A 17,108-nucleotide genomic window follows, 5' to 3' on the forward strand; every position below is an offset into this window, starting at 1 on the left:
GAAGTTTATTCAAGTGAAGTCAAGTTCCATGTCATTCAATGAAAGGAATAGATTTAATGGCTTAACTTAGTTTATTTTACCTCCTATTATCTCATTCTGTATGTGATTTATCTGTTTCACCTGTAAGTCAGTGGGCTATTCCAATTTTGGCTCTTTCAGAAAGTTTAACCAAACCAGACGATGCAACTTTTGACATAATTACAGATGAAGAGCTGAATGAAATTGATGATAATGATTATTCTTTGGAATTGGGGAACCAGCTTCTAGCTACCCAGTCGGAATCAACAATGCCAATCGTTCATTCTCCGTGAGTAAATGCTTTACAGAAAAGCTATGGCTTTCATGTGAAACCACAATCTTGTGATGATATAATGGTGCCTGAGTATTTATTTTTTTAAAAACTACCTTAGAAGTAAGTAAAGGATTACATTGTAGTGGTAAGTAAACCTGGCTTATTATCTTAGACCTAAGAGGAAGTGTGCACTAACATTATTTGCATTAGTTAATAACAATATAAACTTTCAACACCCCATCCTGGGGGATGTCAGACTGCGTCTAGAGTATTTGTCATTTCTGTATTGCGTATTGTCTATTGTGGCTGTAAAGGGTGAACTGTCTTTTCCACAGCAGATTAATGCGTTGTCCTGGGACAGAATAATTTTTTCTTTCCTTCCGAGTGCTCTGTTTTCCATCTAGTCATTTCTTTTACCTTGTGCTTTTTAATCGGCTTGTCTCTTGGCATTCTGGTTTGCAATGAGGACAAATAGCAATTAAAAATTTCCAACCATTTAGCAGGAAGTATACTCATTTTGTTTGTATGAAAGGTGTAATAGGCAGGTGTAAAACTAAAATAATAGATGTTTAAAAGCTAGAACTTATAGATTGACCATTCTTGCTCCATATCCATGCCAATGATAACCCAATAAATCTGTGTCCCCTTCTCATACTATATAAGTTCCTTTTAGCAATGTTTAAGGTGTTTTGAGTGGAAAATAATGAATTCTAAAAAGGGTAGACAATGTAAACATGACATATAACAGACCAAGAATTTTCTTATTGTCAGAAAGCCAGGTGATAACTGTTTGGAAATTGAATTAAGTGAAAGTAAGTAAAAGACATAAAAGGATAATATTGTGTTTTTGTATCTACAGAAACAAATGTACTAAAGTTTAGTGGTGCACAAGTAAATAGGGAATATGTTGTTCACCGCATTACAAATTGTAAATTAATTCCAAGTAAGACATTGAATGTTTTAGCGTAGTTTCAGTGGCATCATAAGACTGACCAAAAAAAACTTTGCTAACCTTTTCACTTCATTCTAGAATCAAATCAATTAAATAATTACTTGAAACCCTGCATAAAGATAGTATTTTAAGTAGGCAGGTTCAGATTGGGAGCCTAAAATTCTAAACATGTGTAGGATTGCAATATCAGACTTCAAGAAATGTGATTATTTAATACTGTACAACTGTGTTTTGGAGAAAAATGTTCTGTGAGTTTTAATCAAAAAAATAATTTAAATGGTTCTTGTAACTTTTTAAAATGCTCTGTTTGTGTGGTTAGTAATGGAAGATAGATAAGATGGACAAAAATAAGGAGTAACATACTTTTTGTGGAGACATAAAATGGAGCTTGATACTGTGACATATCATCAAATCCCCATTATTAATGTCTGTGACATGCAAGTTCTGAATGAAGGTGCTCTAATAAAACTCCAGTGTTTTGATTGCTGTGTATTTTCAGTTCTTGGTGCAGCTGTTGTGTATTTTGAATCCTGGATGTAGGTTTGCTCGCTGAGCTGGAAGGTTCATTTCCAGACGTTTTGTCACCCTACTAAGTAACGTCTTCAGTGGGCCTCAGGTGAAACGCTGTACATGATTTCTCCTTTCTATTTATATGTTTGGGTTTCTTTGGGTTGATGATGTCATTACTATGGGGATGTCATTTCCTGTTCCTTTTCTCAGGGGGTGGTAGATGGGGTCTAACTTGATGTGGTTGTTCCGATTCTAAACCTGAGCTGGAACCGGAGAAAAAGAACAGGAAATGACATTACCAACCCAAAGAAACCCAAACATATAAATAGAAAGCAGGAATCATATACAGTGCTTCGCCTGAGGCCCACTAAAGATGTTACCTAATAGGGTGACAAAATGTCTGGAAATGAACCTTCCAGCTTAGGGAGCAGGCCTACATCCAGAACCTCAATCTGAGCTACAAATCTTCTCAAAACTCTCTATTTTGAAGCCTGTTCTGTTTTTAGTTCATCACTGTCTATGCTAACTACAGAGGTTACAAGGAGTAGGATGCGGAACCCTGAAAAGTGTTGAAGAACACCCTTTGAATGCGCAATATCTTCTGTTCTGAAGAAGGGTCAGTGGATCTGAAATTGAGCTTTCTTTCAACAGATCCTGCCAGACATGTTGAGTTTTTCCAGCAATTCCTATTTTTGTTGCCCATAAAGAGTGTGTTAACTCAGTTACATCTGCAGGTAACTAAGATGTGGGGGGTGGTTTAAACATTAGAAGTGCTAAGGCAAGCATGGAGATAGATGATGGAAATAAGCAGTCTTAATGACCAAAAAGTTATGTGGTTGAAAGCCAGCTTGAAGTTAAATGTGACACAAGGTCTGGCACGGTCTTAGTCATTTGCCAGGGAGAGGAACAGAATTTTTGGCTAGGGCACAGAGTTTGTAGCGGAGATCGAAGATTGTGGTTTCAGTGCGACAAATATTACATTGAAGTAAATGCTTGTGTATCTCTGTTTGCCTGACCGAGATTATTCACATCCTTTTGAAAACTGATACCATCCTTTAGACAGTATCACTGAGGGTCACATGACAAATAGAAACGAGCCAAGGATAGATCCTTGAGGGCACCACAGTTATTGATGCTGCAGCTGGATAAGAAGCAATTAGACAGTTTTCTGGATATAGTGTCACATAGCCTTGTGTCACATTTAACTTCAAGCTGGGCTTTCAACTGCACAACTGTGCAGTCATTAAAACTGCTTAAATCCATCTGTTTCCATGCTTACCTTAGCTCTTTGGTGTTCAAACCACCCCCCCACCCCCACCACCCCCACCGTCCATATCTTTGTTACCTGCAGACGTAACTGAGCTAATATACTCTTCATAGGAAAAAATGGAAATTGCTGTAAAGCTTAACAAATCTGGCAACATCTGTGGAAAGAAAGCAGAATTTCGGGTCCAGTGATCCTCCTACAGAACAGAAGATATTCTGCAATCAAAGGGTGCTTTTCAACATTCTTCAGGGGTCCCACTTCCTACTCCCTGTAACTCTGTAGTTAGCACAGACAGACAGTGATGAATTAAAAACAGACCAGGCTTCAAAGGACATGTCAGATGTGTTTGTTAGAAGCTTCAGCGATATACCACAGTGATCCTTCAACGGAATTTATGGCTGCCTTAGAAACCCAGGTTAGATCTGATAACTTACAAATAGTGATGTACCCATTAGTTTTGATATTACAAATGGTCTCTCCTCTAATATGCATCTTGAGCAGTATGTAAAAGTGGAGTTGCAGGCAAGTATGCAACAATGGTGCATAATCATTTTATTGGCTGATTTGTTAATAGGGCTTTTAATTTTTTTGTACAGCTATGCATGTGTGATTATTTGAAAAGCAAACTTGTCGATGGCCTGAATTAGAGAACATTGTAAGATATATCATTTAATACTGTGGAGGCAAATTCACATTAATCAATAATCATTCAAATGTCGCTTTGGTCATACCATAACAATTTACAGGTTGGAAAGACAATAATGGTATGCATATAATTATTTCATTGTAATAATATAATTGTATAAATTTATGCATTTGGATTCATTAGTGTGCAACATTTTTCTTGGCAGTTTATTTGCCAATGATTGTCTTCCACTCTCAGATGTAGGGGAAAGCAGGCCCCAAGTCCAACTCAGTTGGAATGGAAATCAACTCCACACTAGTAGCATTACTCTGAACTTCATGCTAGCTATCTCGTCAACCAAGCTGACAGCCCTAATATATGCGCACGTATGTACATTTTAGTGGTGCATGACCTACTAAAAGAACAATTTATGACTCTCTCTCAGGTATGTGAGCTGTGAAATCTTATTACCTGTACTCTAGTAATTAATTTCTTGTTTGTGCTTGCTTTCTAAATTTGCAGACATTCCTAAACATATAATTTACGTATTCTGGTCTTCTTCCTATCAGGAAGATGTTGTGAAACTTGAAAGGGTTCAGAAAAGATTTACAAGGATGTGGCCAGGGTTGGATGGTATGAGCTATAAGGAGAGGTTGAATAGTTTAGGACTGTTTTTTCCCTGGAGCATCAGAGGCTGAGGGGTGACCTTATAGAGGTTTATAAAATCATGCGGGGCATGGATAGGATAAATAGACAAAGTCTTTTCCCTGGGATCATGGAGTCCAGAACTAGAGGGCACAGATTTAAGGTAAGAGGGGAAAGATATAAAAGAGATCTAAGAGGCAACTTTTTCACGCAGAGGGTAGTACGTGTATGGAATGAGCTGCCAGAGGAAGTGGTGGAGGCTAGTACAATTGCAACATTTAAAAGACATCTGGATGGCTATATGAATGGGAAGGGTTTGGAGGGATATGGGCCAGGTGCTGCCAGGTGGGACTAGATTGGGTTGGGATAGTTGGTCGGCATGGACAGGTTGGACCGAAGGGTCTGTTTCCATGCTGTACAACTCTATGACTCTATGAAGAACTGAACAAATAGCTGACATAAAGAAAGGCAATGTAAATTATTGTTAGATGATGACTCAAATTACTCACATTGTATCTCAAAGTGTTACATTTCTTGCAGAAAGTGTTTAATCTGCATCTGAATTAGTCCAAAGGTAAAGACAAAATTAAAGTATGAGACAGAAGCTATGACCAGTATAAACTGAAATGCATGATACAGTGAGAAAACAGAAACATTTGGAAGAAAAAAGAGTGGATGAAAAGACAGAAAGCAAAATAAAAGCGATTCAAAAATTGGTGGAAAACACTTTGCTTTGCTTTAGACATTAGCCATATGTAATAGTTTATTCTGGATTTCTGGATACATTGGCCTTGAGGGGAACTGCATGTAGGTTTGTAAGAATGATACCTGTACTTCAGAGGTTAAGTTTGAGCAGTGATTATAGTAGTTAGGCCAGTTTTCTTTCAAATTTACAAGGTTAAGGGGTGATCTGATTGAAGTCTCCAAGATATTGACAGGGAATGACAAGTAGATGAACTATTTCCACTAGTTGGGGATTCTAGAACCAAAGGGCAAAGTATAGGTCTAACCTGTTCTGAAGGGATATAAGGAAGTACTTATACAAAGAGTGGTAGACGTTTGGAATTCTCTTCCACAAATGACAGTGGATGCAAAATCAGTTGCAAATTTTTAACCGGAGATATATACATTTTTGTTAAGGACCAGTTCAAACCCCTCAAAACCGATTAAGAAAATAGCCTAGTCCCCAACTTCTAATTTTAAAGACCTTGCATTCCAGATGCAATTTGATTGGTCAAACAATTCGGCTTTAGTCAAAACACATTTTATACACTTCAGTTAAAACACAGACAAAAGAAAAAGAAAAGAACTTGCTTAACTGCAACACTATCAAAATGTTTAGCAAAATTTTATATATATATATATATACACACACACACACACACACACACACACACCACTAATTAACTGTTTCAATAGTATAACATCCCATAAACACGCCCTTGGCACAGGTAAATTAAGTAAAATGGCATGTCTCTTGTGCAATTCTAGCAGCAGGAAGAGAACCCCAGCTTTTAGATATAACAGAGAGAGGAATAAGACCTTCTACATCCAGCACCAAGACCCCAGCAACAACTGAAAGCCAAAACTAAAATCCTGATTCTATGGAAGCCTGACCACACCCATTCAGGCTGTTTCTACTGTTGCATCTTTTAAAAAACAGCCCATGGCTTCCCAAACTGTTAGCTTTGAGCAGACTATTCGATACCTCTGTGTCAAAGTTTCTTCATAAAAAAACCAGGACAAACTATATCTCAAAGCCACAGTATCATCACAGCGAAGCTACAAAAGGGAGAAATGGGCTAAAGACTGAGGGGCTGAATGGCCTACTCCTGTCCCAATGTTCCTGTATTACTTCCAACAGCATGAATTGCATTGTCCCTCATTATTTGCTGAAGAGATCAGCTCCTTTGTTTTAAATGTGTTTTCACTAGTTTATTTTTATCCTAGTTTTCTGTCTTAATATTGAAATATGAATCTGTAACAATTCTTTTATACATTCTATTTAGATTTCAATTTTCTAAAGCCCATTCTACAGCAGTGATAATCTGATTAAACTCTAAAAATGTCTCAATGCCTTGTATTTTGCAGTGCAGTGACCAGAAGTTAGTGTTCTGCAAATAAATCTATTCTGCAAGAAGAAGTACTTTTCCCCACCTCAAATTGCTCTCGATAAAATCCCAATGCAATTTACAGGCCATGCATGTATGGTGTTTTATACAGAGCAAGGATTTTTAAATTCAGTGACTTGTTATGTCTGTGGCTAGGTTGGTTGAGAGTGGAAGTCTAGCTCCGACCTATAGCAGCTATTGAAAGGATACCAGAAAGAACAATCAGATTGAGGAGACAGAGGGTTTGGATTGTAATGAGCAAGTATACACATTCGGAAGGTTCTCAGTGATAGAGAGAAGGTGGACTGATTGTATAGTTCTTTTGGAATCCTTGAAGCAGTAATGTAGAAAACAAGAAACTACCTTAGTTGTTCATTACAATAGAACTGGAAGCCGGGCTTTATAGAAGTTAATGAAAAAATTAATTTATGGAAACGATATTCCAATGTATGAGCGGTGAAGGCCCAGATGCACTTGTTTAATTACCAGGTTTGATGCATCAATCAGGTAGGCCATTCTTTCTATGGACAAAGGCATCGCCACATTGCAATTTTTTCTCCTGTTCCAGAGGTATCCCGTTCATCAACAGCAGCAACTCCCCACCCCTGTGGTATGTCATCTGCATCTAGCTGAATAGAGTCTGAAGTGTGCTGCAATGACGCTCAGGCGACTGACTGTGTGGAGTTTGCACGTTCTCCCCGTGTCGGCATGGGTTTCCTCCGGGTGCTCTGGTTTCCTCCCACAGTCCAAAGATGTGCAGGTCAGGTGAATTGGCCATGCTAAATTGTCCGTAGTATTAGGTAAGGGGTAAATGTAGGGGTATGGGTGGGTTGCGCTTCGGCGGGTCGGTGTGGACTTGTTGGGCCGAAGGGCCTGTTTCCACACTGTAAGTAATCTAATCTAAAAAAAAAGTAGATGACTGACGTTGATTTGCCACTGCTGTCCCTGTCTCCAACATCTGCTCTCTGCCCTGCTTGTCCCACTACCGTGTGTATCTCAGAGCTAGGGTCTGCATATGTCCCGAGATTGTATATCTGCAGAAAATATATTATCTGTGGAACTGTTCTCCTGAACAGCCCTTTCCTGCAGGAAGCCTGCAATGGGAGATTAAAAACATAAATTAAAACTTGCAACATGCTTTATGTGATCATTTTGTACGTGATCATGTTTGACTTATTGATGTCAGAGTATTGCAAGTAATGTGACTGGCTTTCACTTTTGGCACTAGATTACCCAGAGTGTCACATTTCCCCATCTCTGATAGCCAAGCATGTCACTGATGCCTCATGCTGCCTCCTCTGTAGTCGCTGATTTATAGAATCCCTACAGTGTGGAAGCAGGCCATTGGCTCACTGAGTTCACAGTGACCCTCCGAAGAGCATCCCACCCAGACCCACCTTCCCTCTATCCTTGTAATTCTGCATTTCCCATGGCTAACCCACACAGCCTACACATTCCTGTGCACTACATGGCAATTTAGCCTGGCCAATCCACCTAACTTGCACATCTTTGGACTGTGAGAGGAAGTTGGAGCACCTGGTGGAAACCAATGCAGACATGGGGAGAATGTGCAAACTCCACTCAGTTGCCCGAGGCTGGAATTGAACCTGGGACCCTGGCGCTATGAGACAACAGTATTGGCTACTGAGCCATTGTATCGTCCCCAAGTTCTCTGCCTCTCCATCATGGTCTGTGCTCTCTACTCTTGCAAGGCAGAAGAGACCTATGAATTGGAGTAACGGCCTGTGTAGTACGGATGGATAGAACGCAATTGTTGAGGGTGACCAAGGGCAAGAGATGCATTAAGGTGTGCATCAGACTTGGATAGACAGATGGAGATGTGAGAAAACAATGAGAAATTGAAGAAACTACGAGGTTGGTTTCTGTGATGAATGATGTGTTACAGCAGGTTTGAGATTGCAGAAGGAGAGGTTTATTGTGACACACACAGTTAAGGTGAATGTGCAACTGGACTCATCTCACACCTCCTGTGCAAGACTTTAAGTTGATTTTTAGAATTGAATCCATGAACAAAGCACCACACCATAGTGCAGACCTTACAGTGAATCTCCAGCTAAGCCTTCTTTTCTCCACCTGGAAGTTTCTTTCTCCTGTCAGTAGGGAAGACTATCTCCTTGTGCATATTCATGCCGTTTTTGCACACTTATGTGCCTTACCAAGCCACCCATGGCAGCATGACTCAAGTGAGGTTTAGACTCTGAATGTCAGGATTTCATTTTGTTAATTCTTTTTGTTACACTCCCAATTCCAGATCGGTCAATTACATGTTCAGACTGTCCCTTTAATTGATGTTGAAATTATATGACGAAGATCATCATCATGCCTGTTGAAGCTAATTGGTCAGTGAACTGGATAATAAAGTAGTTGGTTAAAAAGCCACCAAAGGACAGGCTGCATGTGTTTTTGGAGTATGTGATTGTTCAAGAACCTAATGGAACTCTGAAATTAACACAAATTGCTGGCAAAATTCAGCAGGCCTGGCAGCATCTGTGCTGAGAAAGCAGAACCAATGAATCAAGTCTAGTGACTCTTCACCAGATGCTGAGTTTCGCCAGCAATTTCTGTTTTTGTTTCAGATCTCCAGCATCCACAGTTCTTGGTTTTATTTTACCCTATTCTTCCAAACCGTGTTCCCAATGCATTAGAATCCAGTTCACTGTTTCACACTGCTGAGTAACAGTGCCAAAAGGTGTGACAAAAACAAAAGAAAATGAGGTAAGGGAAATTTAAGGTCACACATTGCGTTGCCAACAACAGAGATATACATCTTGATTAAGGTGTTAATAGTTTTTAAAAAAGACCCGAAAGACATAGCAAGCATAAAAAGAGTAAATCATTTACAGATTACTTAGTGTGGAAACAGGCCCTTCGGCCCAACAAGTCCACACCAACCCGCCGAAGTGTAAACCCACCCAGACCCATTCCCCTACATTTACCCCTGCACCTAACACAACGGGCAATTTAGCCTGGCCAATTCACTAACCTGCACATTTTTTGGATTGTGGGAGGAAACCAGAGCACCCGGAGGAAACCCATGTAGACACGGGGAGAATGTGCAAACTCGACACAGAATCGCCTAAGGCGGAAATTGAACCCGGGTCTCTGTCGCTTTGAGGCAGCAGTGCTAACCACTGTGCCACTGTTCCGCCCACGGTGATGATTAATAGTCATCATTTAGATTTTGATGATAGTTAATTCAGTAGAAGGTGTGCTATGAAGTTTTACTAATTGAACAGAACAAAAATGATTGTCGATTATTTGGATACTTAATAAATACATTCTGCAAATCATTGAAGACCTGCCATATTCAACTCAGTACCTGTGACTGCCATGCGCTGGGCACAAGGCAGAAAAACAAGTAACTTAAACCAGCTTCTGTGCTCTCACTACCTCATCTTTATTTAATGATTTTTGGTACAGGGAGAATGTTGGCAAGTCTGCAATTACTACCTATTCCATTTACCCTCACATGATGGGTGACCTTTCTTCTCGAACCATTGCAGTGCAGCTAGTATTGCTCACAGAATGCTAGGTGGAGCACACATGGATTTGATTTAGCAACCATCGAAAAACATATATCCCAGTTGTATTGATGTATATTATGAAAGAAGACACACTTCTTTCATATTGGCACCAACAATGCAAACGAAAGGAAGAATATAGACATTTTTCAAATACTGTATGTTAATGAGGCAAAGCAGCCTATAACACACATGCAAAAGTAATTATAAATTGTGTTACATATAAACTGTACAGGTTAAGTGTCCACAAAATACTTTGAGGGTATTTTAGGGTAAATCCCAACTAAACTCAGTGAACTGAAGGAGGAAATTAGTGGTCTCTGATATTTAGCAAGCACGTAATCCTGTCTCGTCACGTCACCAAATGAGTCTCTCCTGACTTGCACATCTACACTCCCCATTGAAATGGATTTAATCCTTGACCAGATGGTAATGCTAGAGTGAGACATTTTTTTTGAACTACAGGATTACAGACTGTGGTGAATTACAACTCCGCTCTTGCTGATGGCTCTCAGCGGCTCATGGATGCCTGGTTACAAGCTGATACACCTGGTCTGGATCTATTTACTTGATGATGGTGCCACACAACACAATGGAAAGTATCCTCAGTGTAAAGTCAAGATTTCACAAGGACTATATGGTGGTCACTGCTAACAACACTATCATGGACAGATGAATCTGTTCAAAAAGAGCAAAGTCAAGGAGCTTCTTCTCTTGGTTCTCTTACTATCTGCTCCAAACCTAGTTTGGAGAGATATTCTTTATGGCTTGACCAGCTCAGTGAGTCGTGGTTCAGTAAAACCACCCTGACTACAAATGTATCCACATCCAATCGCCTGTTAAGCTAATTCAGAAGCCAAATGAAGAGTTAAAAGCATTGTTGTGGGTCTGGAGTTCTAGACCATACCAGACTTACTTCAATATGTAGCAATGTCAAGAGCAAAAATAACCTACAGTAGGTTCATCGCCCCAAACTTAAATGTTATTTACGATGAGGTGCTGCCTTATTCAGGGTGTTGCATCCTAAATTGATCCAGTGCTTGGGTAGGTTTCCTCTGGGGTTTGCCTTATAATTTGCAACATTATCTGGCTATCACACAACATAGCCCTGCATATGTATATGCCACGCGCTCCACATCACATCAACCGTAGATTAGAATTAAATTCATTATACGAGCATGAGATGCCACTTTCACGGCAATTCTACTGCTAACTCATCCATTTCTCCAACATAAAAACTGGGAAGATTGAATCCATTGTCTTTGTTTCTGCTACAAACTCCTATTATTTAACCACCATTTCCATCCCTCTCCTCACCAACTGTCTGCGGCTAACCAAATATTCACAAGCAAGGTGTCATGTTTAGGTCCAAGGTGATATTCCAACCATATCCCAATGATGGTGAGATTTTCTATCGCTTTACTAATGGTCGAGCATAGACTGATGAGGTGGTAATTGGCTGGGTGGATTTGCCTGTTTATTGTGTACAGGACATTTTTCGTGTTCTGTACTGCTGTCAGTTTTGTAGCTATGTTTTTTATAGCTTAAATAGGGAAGCAGCAGGTTCTGGAGCACAAGTCTTCAGTACTGTTGCTGAACATTATCAGCACCTACATCCTTTGCAGTATCTGTGCCTCCAACCATTTCTTGATATCACTTGGAGCGAATTGAACTGGATGAAGTCTGGCATCTTGGAGGAGGCTGAGATGGCTCTTGGCACTTCTGGCTGAAGAGTGCAGTGAACACTTCATCCTTGTCTTTTATATTGATATGCTGGGCTCTTCCACCATTGAGGATGGGGATATTTGTGGAGCTTCCTTCTCCAGTGAGTTGCTTAATTGTCCACCATCATTCATGACTGGAACTGGCAGCGCTGCAGAGCTTAGACCAGAGCTGTTGTCTGTGGCATCATTTGGGTCTATCATTTGCCAGTTGGCATACAAGTCCTGTTTGGTAACTTCACTGAGATGATACCACATTTTCAGGTATGCCTGGTACTACATTAAAAAACTTTTTGAGTAAAATGTTTGCTTTCCTAATAGCAATTGAAGGAATTTCAATGTTCTGCAGTCACCCAGCCCCTACTCCCAGGGAGCCCCACCACCCCACAATAAAAATTCAACATTCTCAGCCTCATCTTTTAGGGTCAGGCTTGCAAAGATGGGACCTTATCTGTCTCTGCCCACCCAACCAGAGAACATAAAGGCAGGTTATTGTTTCGTTCACGTTTCCTTTCCACTTGCATTTCACTCAAACTGCTTCTAAAAGGAGAGGAAATTATTTGCTCCAAACAGCAAAGAAGTCAGAGGTTGAACAAACCAATGCCTGTTCTTAAATTTTAACAGAGATGGGTGAAGAACAAGGAAGGAGAATAGGACATCAGAGGAGCTAGTTCTCTACAAGGTATTATCCCACCCAAAAGAACTTGCTGGGCACTTACTTATTCAATGGGTTTTAAGGATCTTTCTCAAACAAGGAGAACCAAACTTTAAACATTTTTGCAAAAATTGAAAAAGGGCACTTCTGCTGTTTAACCACAAACTTTCTGAACCATTTCTCAGAACTATTACTCATTTTACAATTAAAATTTGATGACCTCTTTCAACCTCAAAGCATTCCCCAAACCAGAGGCATGCTTAAAAGCTTGTCTCGCCAGCTTACCTCCTGAGAATGCACTTTTAAAAACTTCAGGAGAGCGCAAATATTTTGCTAATGCAGTGACAAAGAATTGGTACCATTGGTAAATGTACTTGACACCACTTAATTATGGTACCATGGAAACAAGAATCATATTTGCAAACAGCTTTTCAAAAATACAAACTACACTGATCCAAATATAAAGACAAGTTCTCATACTGTTACAGGTAAATACAGGCTGGTATTGAAGGAAAGGAGCAAGAGCATGGCAATATTCTTAGTAGGATAGGAATTCTCATTTGAAACAGTACTTCCTTGGTAAGGTTTCCAAGAAGTTTGGATTCCTCTTAAAGTGAAATTGATTTTTCCAATAGAAAAGAGAATTATCTCATTTGCAATACAATTCGCTATCATTGTCTTTGAAACATCACTTTTCTCAGTTCCCTATAAAATTATGATACTTCCGAAGATGCTGTTTTTTTCTAGTTGTAGTATGCACACAAACTAGGTCAATCATTTATGACTAGGTCTGCCTGTAATCATCAACTCCAGAAGAAAATATGAAGTTAGAAAATCACTAAAACTGTAATAATGCACTCATTCATACTATGCATTGCTGGCATATGTACATTTATTTTCACAAAACATTTTTTTTGCTACAATTTAATGTGCTGCATGTAACCAATCAGCAATACTTCCTGGCACAAAATGTCACTGTGCCACAACAAAGGTCAATACAATAATCATTCCAGTAGAACAGTGAACTATATTCGGTGCCTGAGAGTTGAAACCAGTTTTAAGCCCACCTCCTAAACCTGACACCAGTCACAGGTCCCTTGTCAATATTTAACTGTGACTAATCACTGTACCCAATCCAATGGCTAATTACCATTGCTTAAAGGAGACAGTGTTCTTAAAAATGCCACTGAAAAAAATTTTAATTGCATTAAGTCAGGAACAGTAGGAATGGTGATCCACACCAAAACTGGAAGTTGTCTGTTATCACTACTGCTCAACTCCTCCTAATGCTGAAAACACTCTCCATCATCCAGGACTACACAGTATTTTCTGGGTTGGAACTGTTCTTCCTTGGTCATGTAAGGCAAAAAGTCGCTCTTCCCACTATCCTCTTCTATTTTGTGAAGCTTAAAATTGCACTTTCACTATTATGTCTCAGTTTTTATACCTAATATACCATTAGCTAATTTCACACGTTATGACTGTAAAGGCTACCTCTCTTTTTATTTTTGTGCTATTCCAAATTGCGGTGTTGGATAAGGATTGCTACATGTTTGGCAAAGCAAGCAAGCTCACTCTCAGGGCGTTGCCTGTACCACAGTGGTAGTGCCTCACATCCATCTGCCAGGGTGCACAATTAAAACATAAAATGAGCTACAATACACAGCAACTCATATACGAACATGTCACTGGCCTTACATTACAGAACATGCGCATCCAATAGCTTTTTGCCAGAGATGTGCATGGTAAAAAGACAAAACCACAAAAGTGGTCTTGCGAGTTGAGTTTCATTTGGGTTCAGCTTGTTCTCTTTCCCAGTTCGGTTTGCTGGCGTTAGCCTTGCTTGGGTAGGCTTGTTGGCTCAGACAAGCTTCACTGTTAACGCTGCAAGTGTTTAACAACAACAAGCAAGACTGAATATGACTGACAGTTCTCATGATCTGATCAACATGGAGAGGCTTCACTCCTAACACTGCGAGCATTTGCACAAGGAAAGGCCTTGAATATGAAGGAGCTAAGTAACTGAAGAAGTTTGCACTCCTATGTCTTGGAGAAAGAAGTCCACCTTGCCAGGTACATGCTTCATATAATTGGAGTTCAGATTACATGCTTCCCAGTTTGGGTTACAAAACTGGGCATTTGAATATATTTCCAACAGGCTAGACTGTTAATAGGTATTCACGTCAAGCTAATGAATGCACATCAGATGGTCAGGAAAGATGACTCAACTTTTAAAGCAAAACTTTAACTCACTGTGGGAATCTGAGTTTTGCCTCCCACCAAGTTAAGTTCCCCATCCCACCCTTCCAAAATCTTTAGACAAGCCCAGAATATTCTGTCCTAAAGGTAAATGGGAGAAATATTTTACATATTACAAAATTTAAGACCTGTAAGAAATTCTTTTAAAAAAATGAAAATGAATTAAATATACAAGAGATGCAGTGTCAGGTGATGTGTTGTACCTGCATGACGTGGGCACTGGTTGACTCCATTGTGGTTCATAGTAACCACATCGTGGTAAGTCTTAGTTGCTTGAGGAACTCCAGTTCAGAGCTGATGAGCTGGAGTTCGAATGTCAAACACTTTGATACAGCAGGGAGGGGGAGGAGTTACTTGGATGCTGTATTTGAAAAGGCAGTTTACATTCCTTAGATTAACTACTTTGAAGTCGGTCAGTGGTCAGGGATTGGAGGATGAGACTCTGAGTGAGGCAGGTGGAGGGATCCAGCAGGTAGCACTGCAGGTGCCTCAACCCTTGACCTTGTCCAATAGGTTGGTGGTTCTTGCTCCCTGTGGGGAAAAAAAGAGCAGGCACTGTTGGGAGGATGAGCAAACTGACCATGGTACAGGGAGCCATTCAGCTCAGGGCAGAAAAGAGAAATGCCGTCACAGTTAGGAACAGTTCGGAGCACAGTCGCTGTTTTCTGTGACCAGAATAGAGAGTTCCGAAGGCTGTGTTGCCTGCCTGGTTCCAGGGTTCAGGATATCTCACCAAGGCTGCAGAGGACCTTGGAGTAGGAAGGGAAATATCCAGTTGTCATAGCCCACAGAGGTAGGAAGAGGGAAAAGGTTCGCTGAGGGAATATGAGTAGCTAAGGGTTAAATTGAAAAGCAGAAACAAAAAAGGTAACACTCTCCTGATTATTACCTGAGCCATGAGCTAATTAGCACAGGGTCAAAAAGGTGAAAGAAGTAAATGTTTGAATCAAAGATTTGAGAGATAGAAAGTGGTTTGAATTCAAGGGACATTGGCACCGGTACTGGGGAAGGTGAGACGGGCTCCATATGAAATCATGCTGGGACCCGAGTCCAGACGAATTAAGAAAACTCGTACAAAATGTAAAAATGGATAGCAAAAGCTTCAATAACTATATAAAAGGGAATGCAGCAGTTAAAATGAATGATGGTCACTGGAGGATGTGAATGAGAAGTTAAGTGGGGAAAAAGCAGACACTAAATCAATATTTCGCTTCCGTTTTCATGGCAGAGGACACTAGTATTATCCCAATAGTAACAGGTAGTGCAGAGGTTATAGAAAGGAGGGAACTTAGTACAATCAGAATCACTAGGGAAAAAGTACTGAGCTAACTATTGGGAATGAAGGCAGATAAGTCCCTAGGACATGATGGCCTGTATCCTAGGGTTTTAAAGGAAGTGGGAACAGAGACAGTGGATCCACTGGTTACAATATTCCAAAATTCCCTGGATTTGGGAAAGGTCCCAGTGGTTTGGAAAAACATTAATATAATCCCTCATTCAAAAAGGGAGGCAGAATAGGAAACTATAGACCATTTAGTTTAACATCTGTCAGTGGCCAATTATCAGAATCTATTATTAAGGAAATAATAACATGACATTTGGAAAGGAAAAACACATTCCATCATAGTCAGCACAGTTTTATGAAGGGCACATCGTACTTGACTAGAGTTCTTTGGACATGTAAGATGCAAATTGGATAATGGGATCCTGTAGGTGTAGTATTTCTGGACAAAATGTTAATACACAAAGTAAGATCACATGGAGTTGGGGATAAATTATTGGGTAGGGGATATATTATTAGCTTGGCTAACCATAAAATGCAGAGTCAGGATAAGTGGGTCTTTTGCTTTTGGCAAGATGTAATTAATAGAGTGCCAGTGGTTTCTGGCTCAGTGTTAGTCAGTTGCCAGGGAGAGGAGTGAAGTTTGTGGCCAGGGCATAAGAGGTTGTTGCAGAGATCAAATATGGTGGTTTCATTACAACAAATATTACATTGAAGTAAATGCTTGTGAACCTATGTCAGGTAAACAGTGTAATCATTCGCGTACTTTTCAAAACTGGTGCTATGCTTTCAGAGAATGTCGATAAGGGGCAACGTATACACAATAAACAGAAGCAGGCCAAGGAAAGATCCTTACAGTGCACTGCAATTATTGATGCTGGAGCTGGAAAAGAGGCCAATATGGGCAGTTCACTGGCAATAGTTAGATAATAATGAAATCAGACAAAAGTAGTCCTGCCCAACTGGATAACATTAAAAATCACACTACACCAGGTTATAGTCCAATAGGTTTATTTGGAACCACTAGTTTTCGAGGGGCTGCCTCTTCATCAGGTGGTTTAGGAACACTACCATACGACCCAGAATTTATAGAAAAGGGTTATAGTGTCATGGAGTTGTCATGATATAGTAAACAACTTTAATTAAAAATCACACAAGGAGGAAGCGGAGCAGTGCATTAGTCATTTGGGACTCCATTGTTTGGGCACATACAGGAGGTTCTGTGGGAATGAGAGAGACTCATGGTC

General features: G+C 40.0%; 1 protein-coding gene across 3 annotated transcripts in view; it reads left to right on the top strand.

Moving 5' to 3' along the window:
* Nucleotides 1–17,108, top strand: part of fyco1a (FYVE and coiled-coil domain autophagy adaptor 1a) — a 184,700-nt gene that overhangs the window by 75,764 nt on the left and 91,828 nt on the right. For all 3 annotated transcript variants that reach the window (XM_060850197.1, XM_060850196.1, XM_060850198.1), the window contains one exon: nt 160–307. In XM_060850197.1, the coding sequence (XP_060706180.1) occupies nt 160–307 (148 nt within the window). The remainder of the gene's footprint in view (nt 1–159; nt 308–17,108) is intronic.

The sequence above is a fragment of the Hemiscyllium ocellatum genome, chromosome 34 (assembly GCF_020745735.1).
Source record: "Hemiscyllium ocellatum isolate sHemOce1 chromosome 34, sHemOce1.pat.X.cur, whole genome shotgun sequence".
NCBI lineage: Eukaryota > Metazoa > Chordata > Chondrichthyes > Orectolobiformes > Hemiscylliidae > Hemiscyllium > Hemiscyllium ocellatum.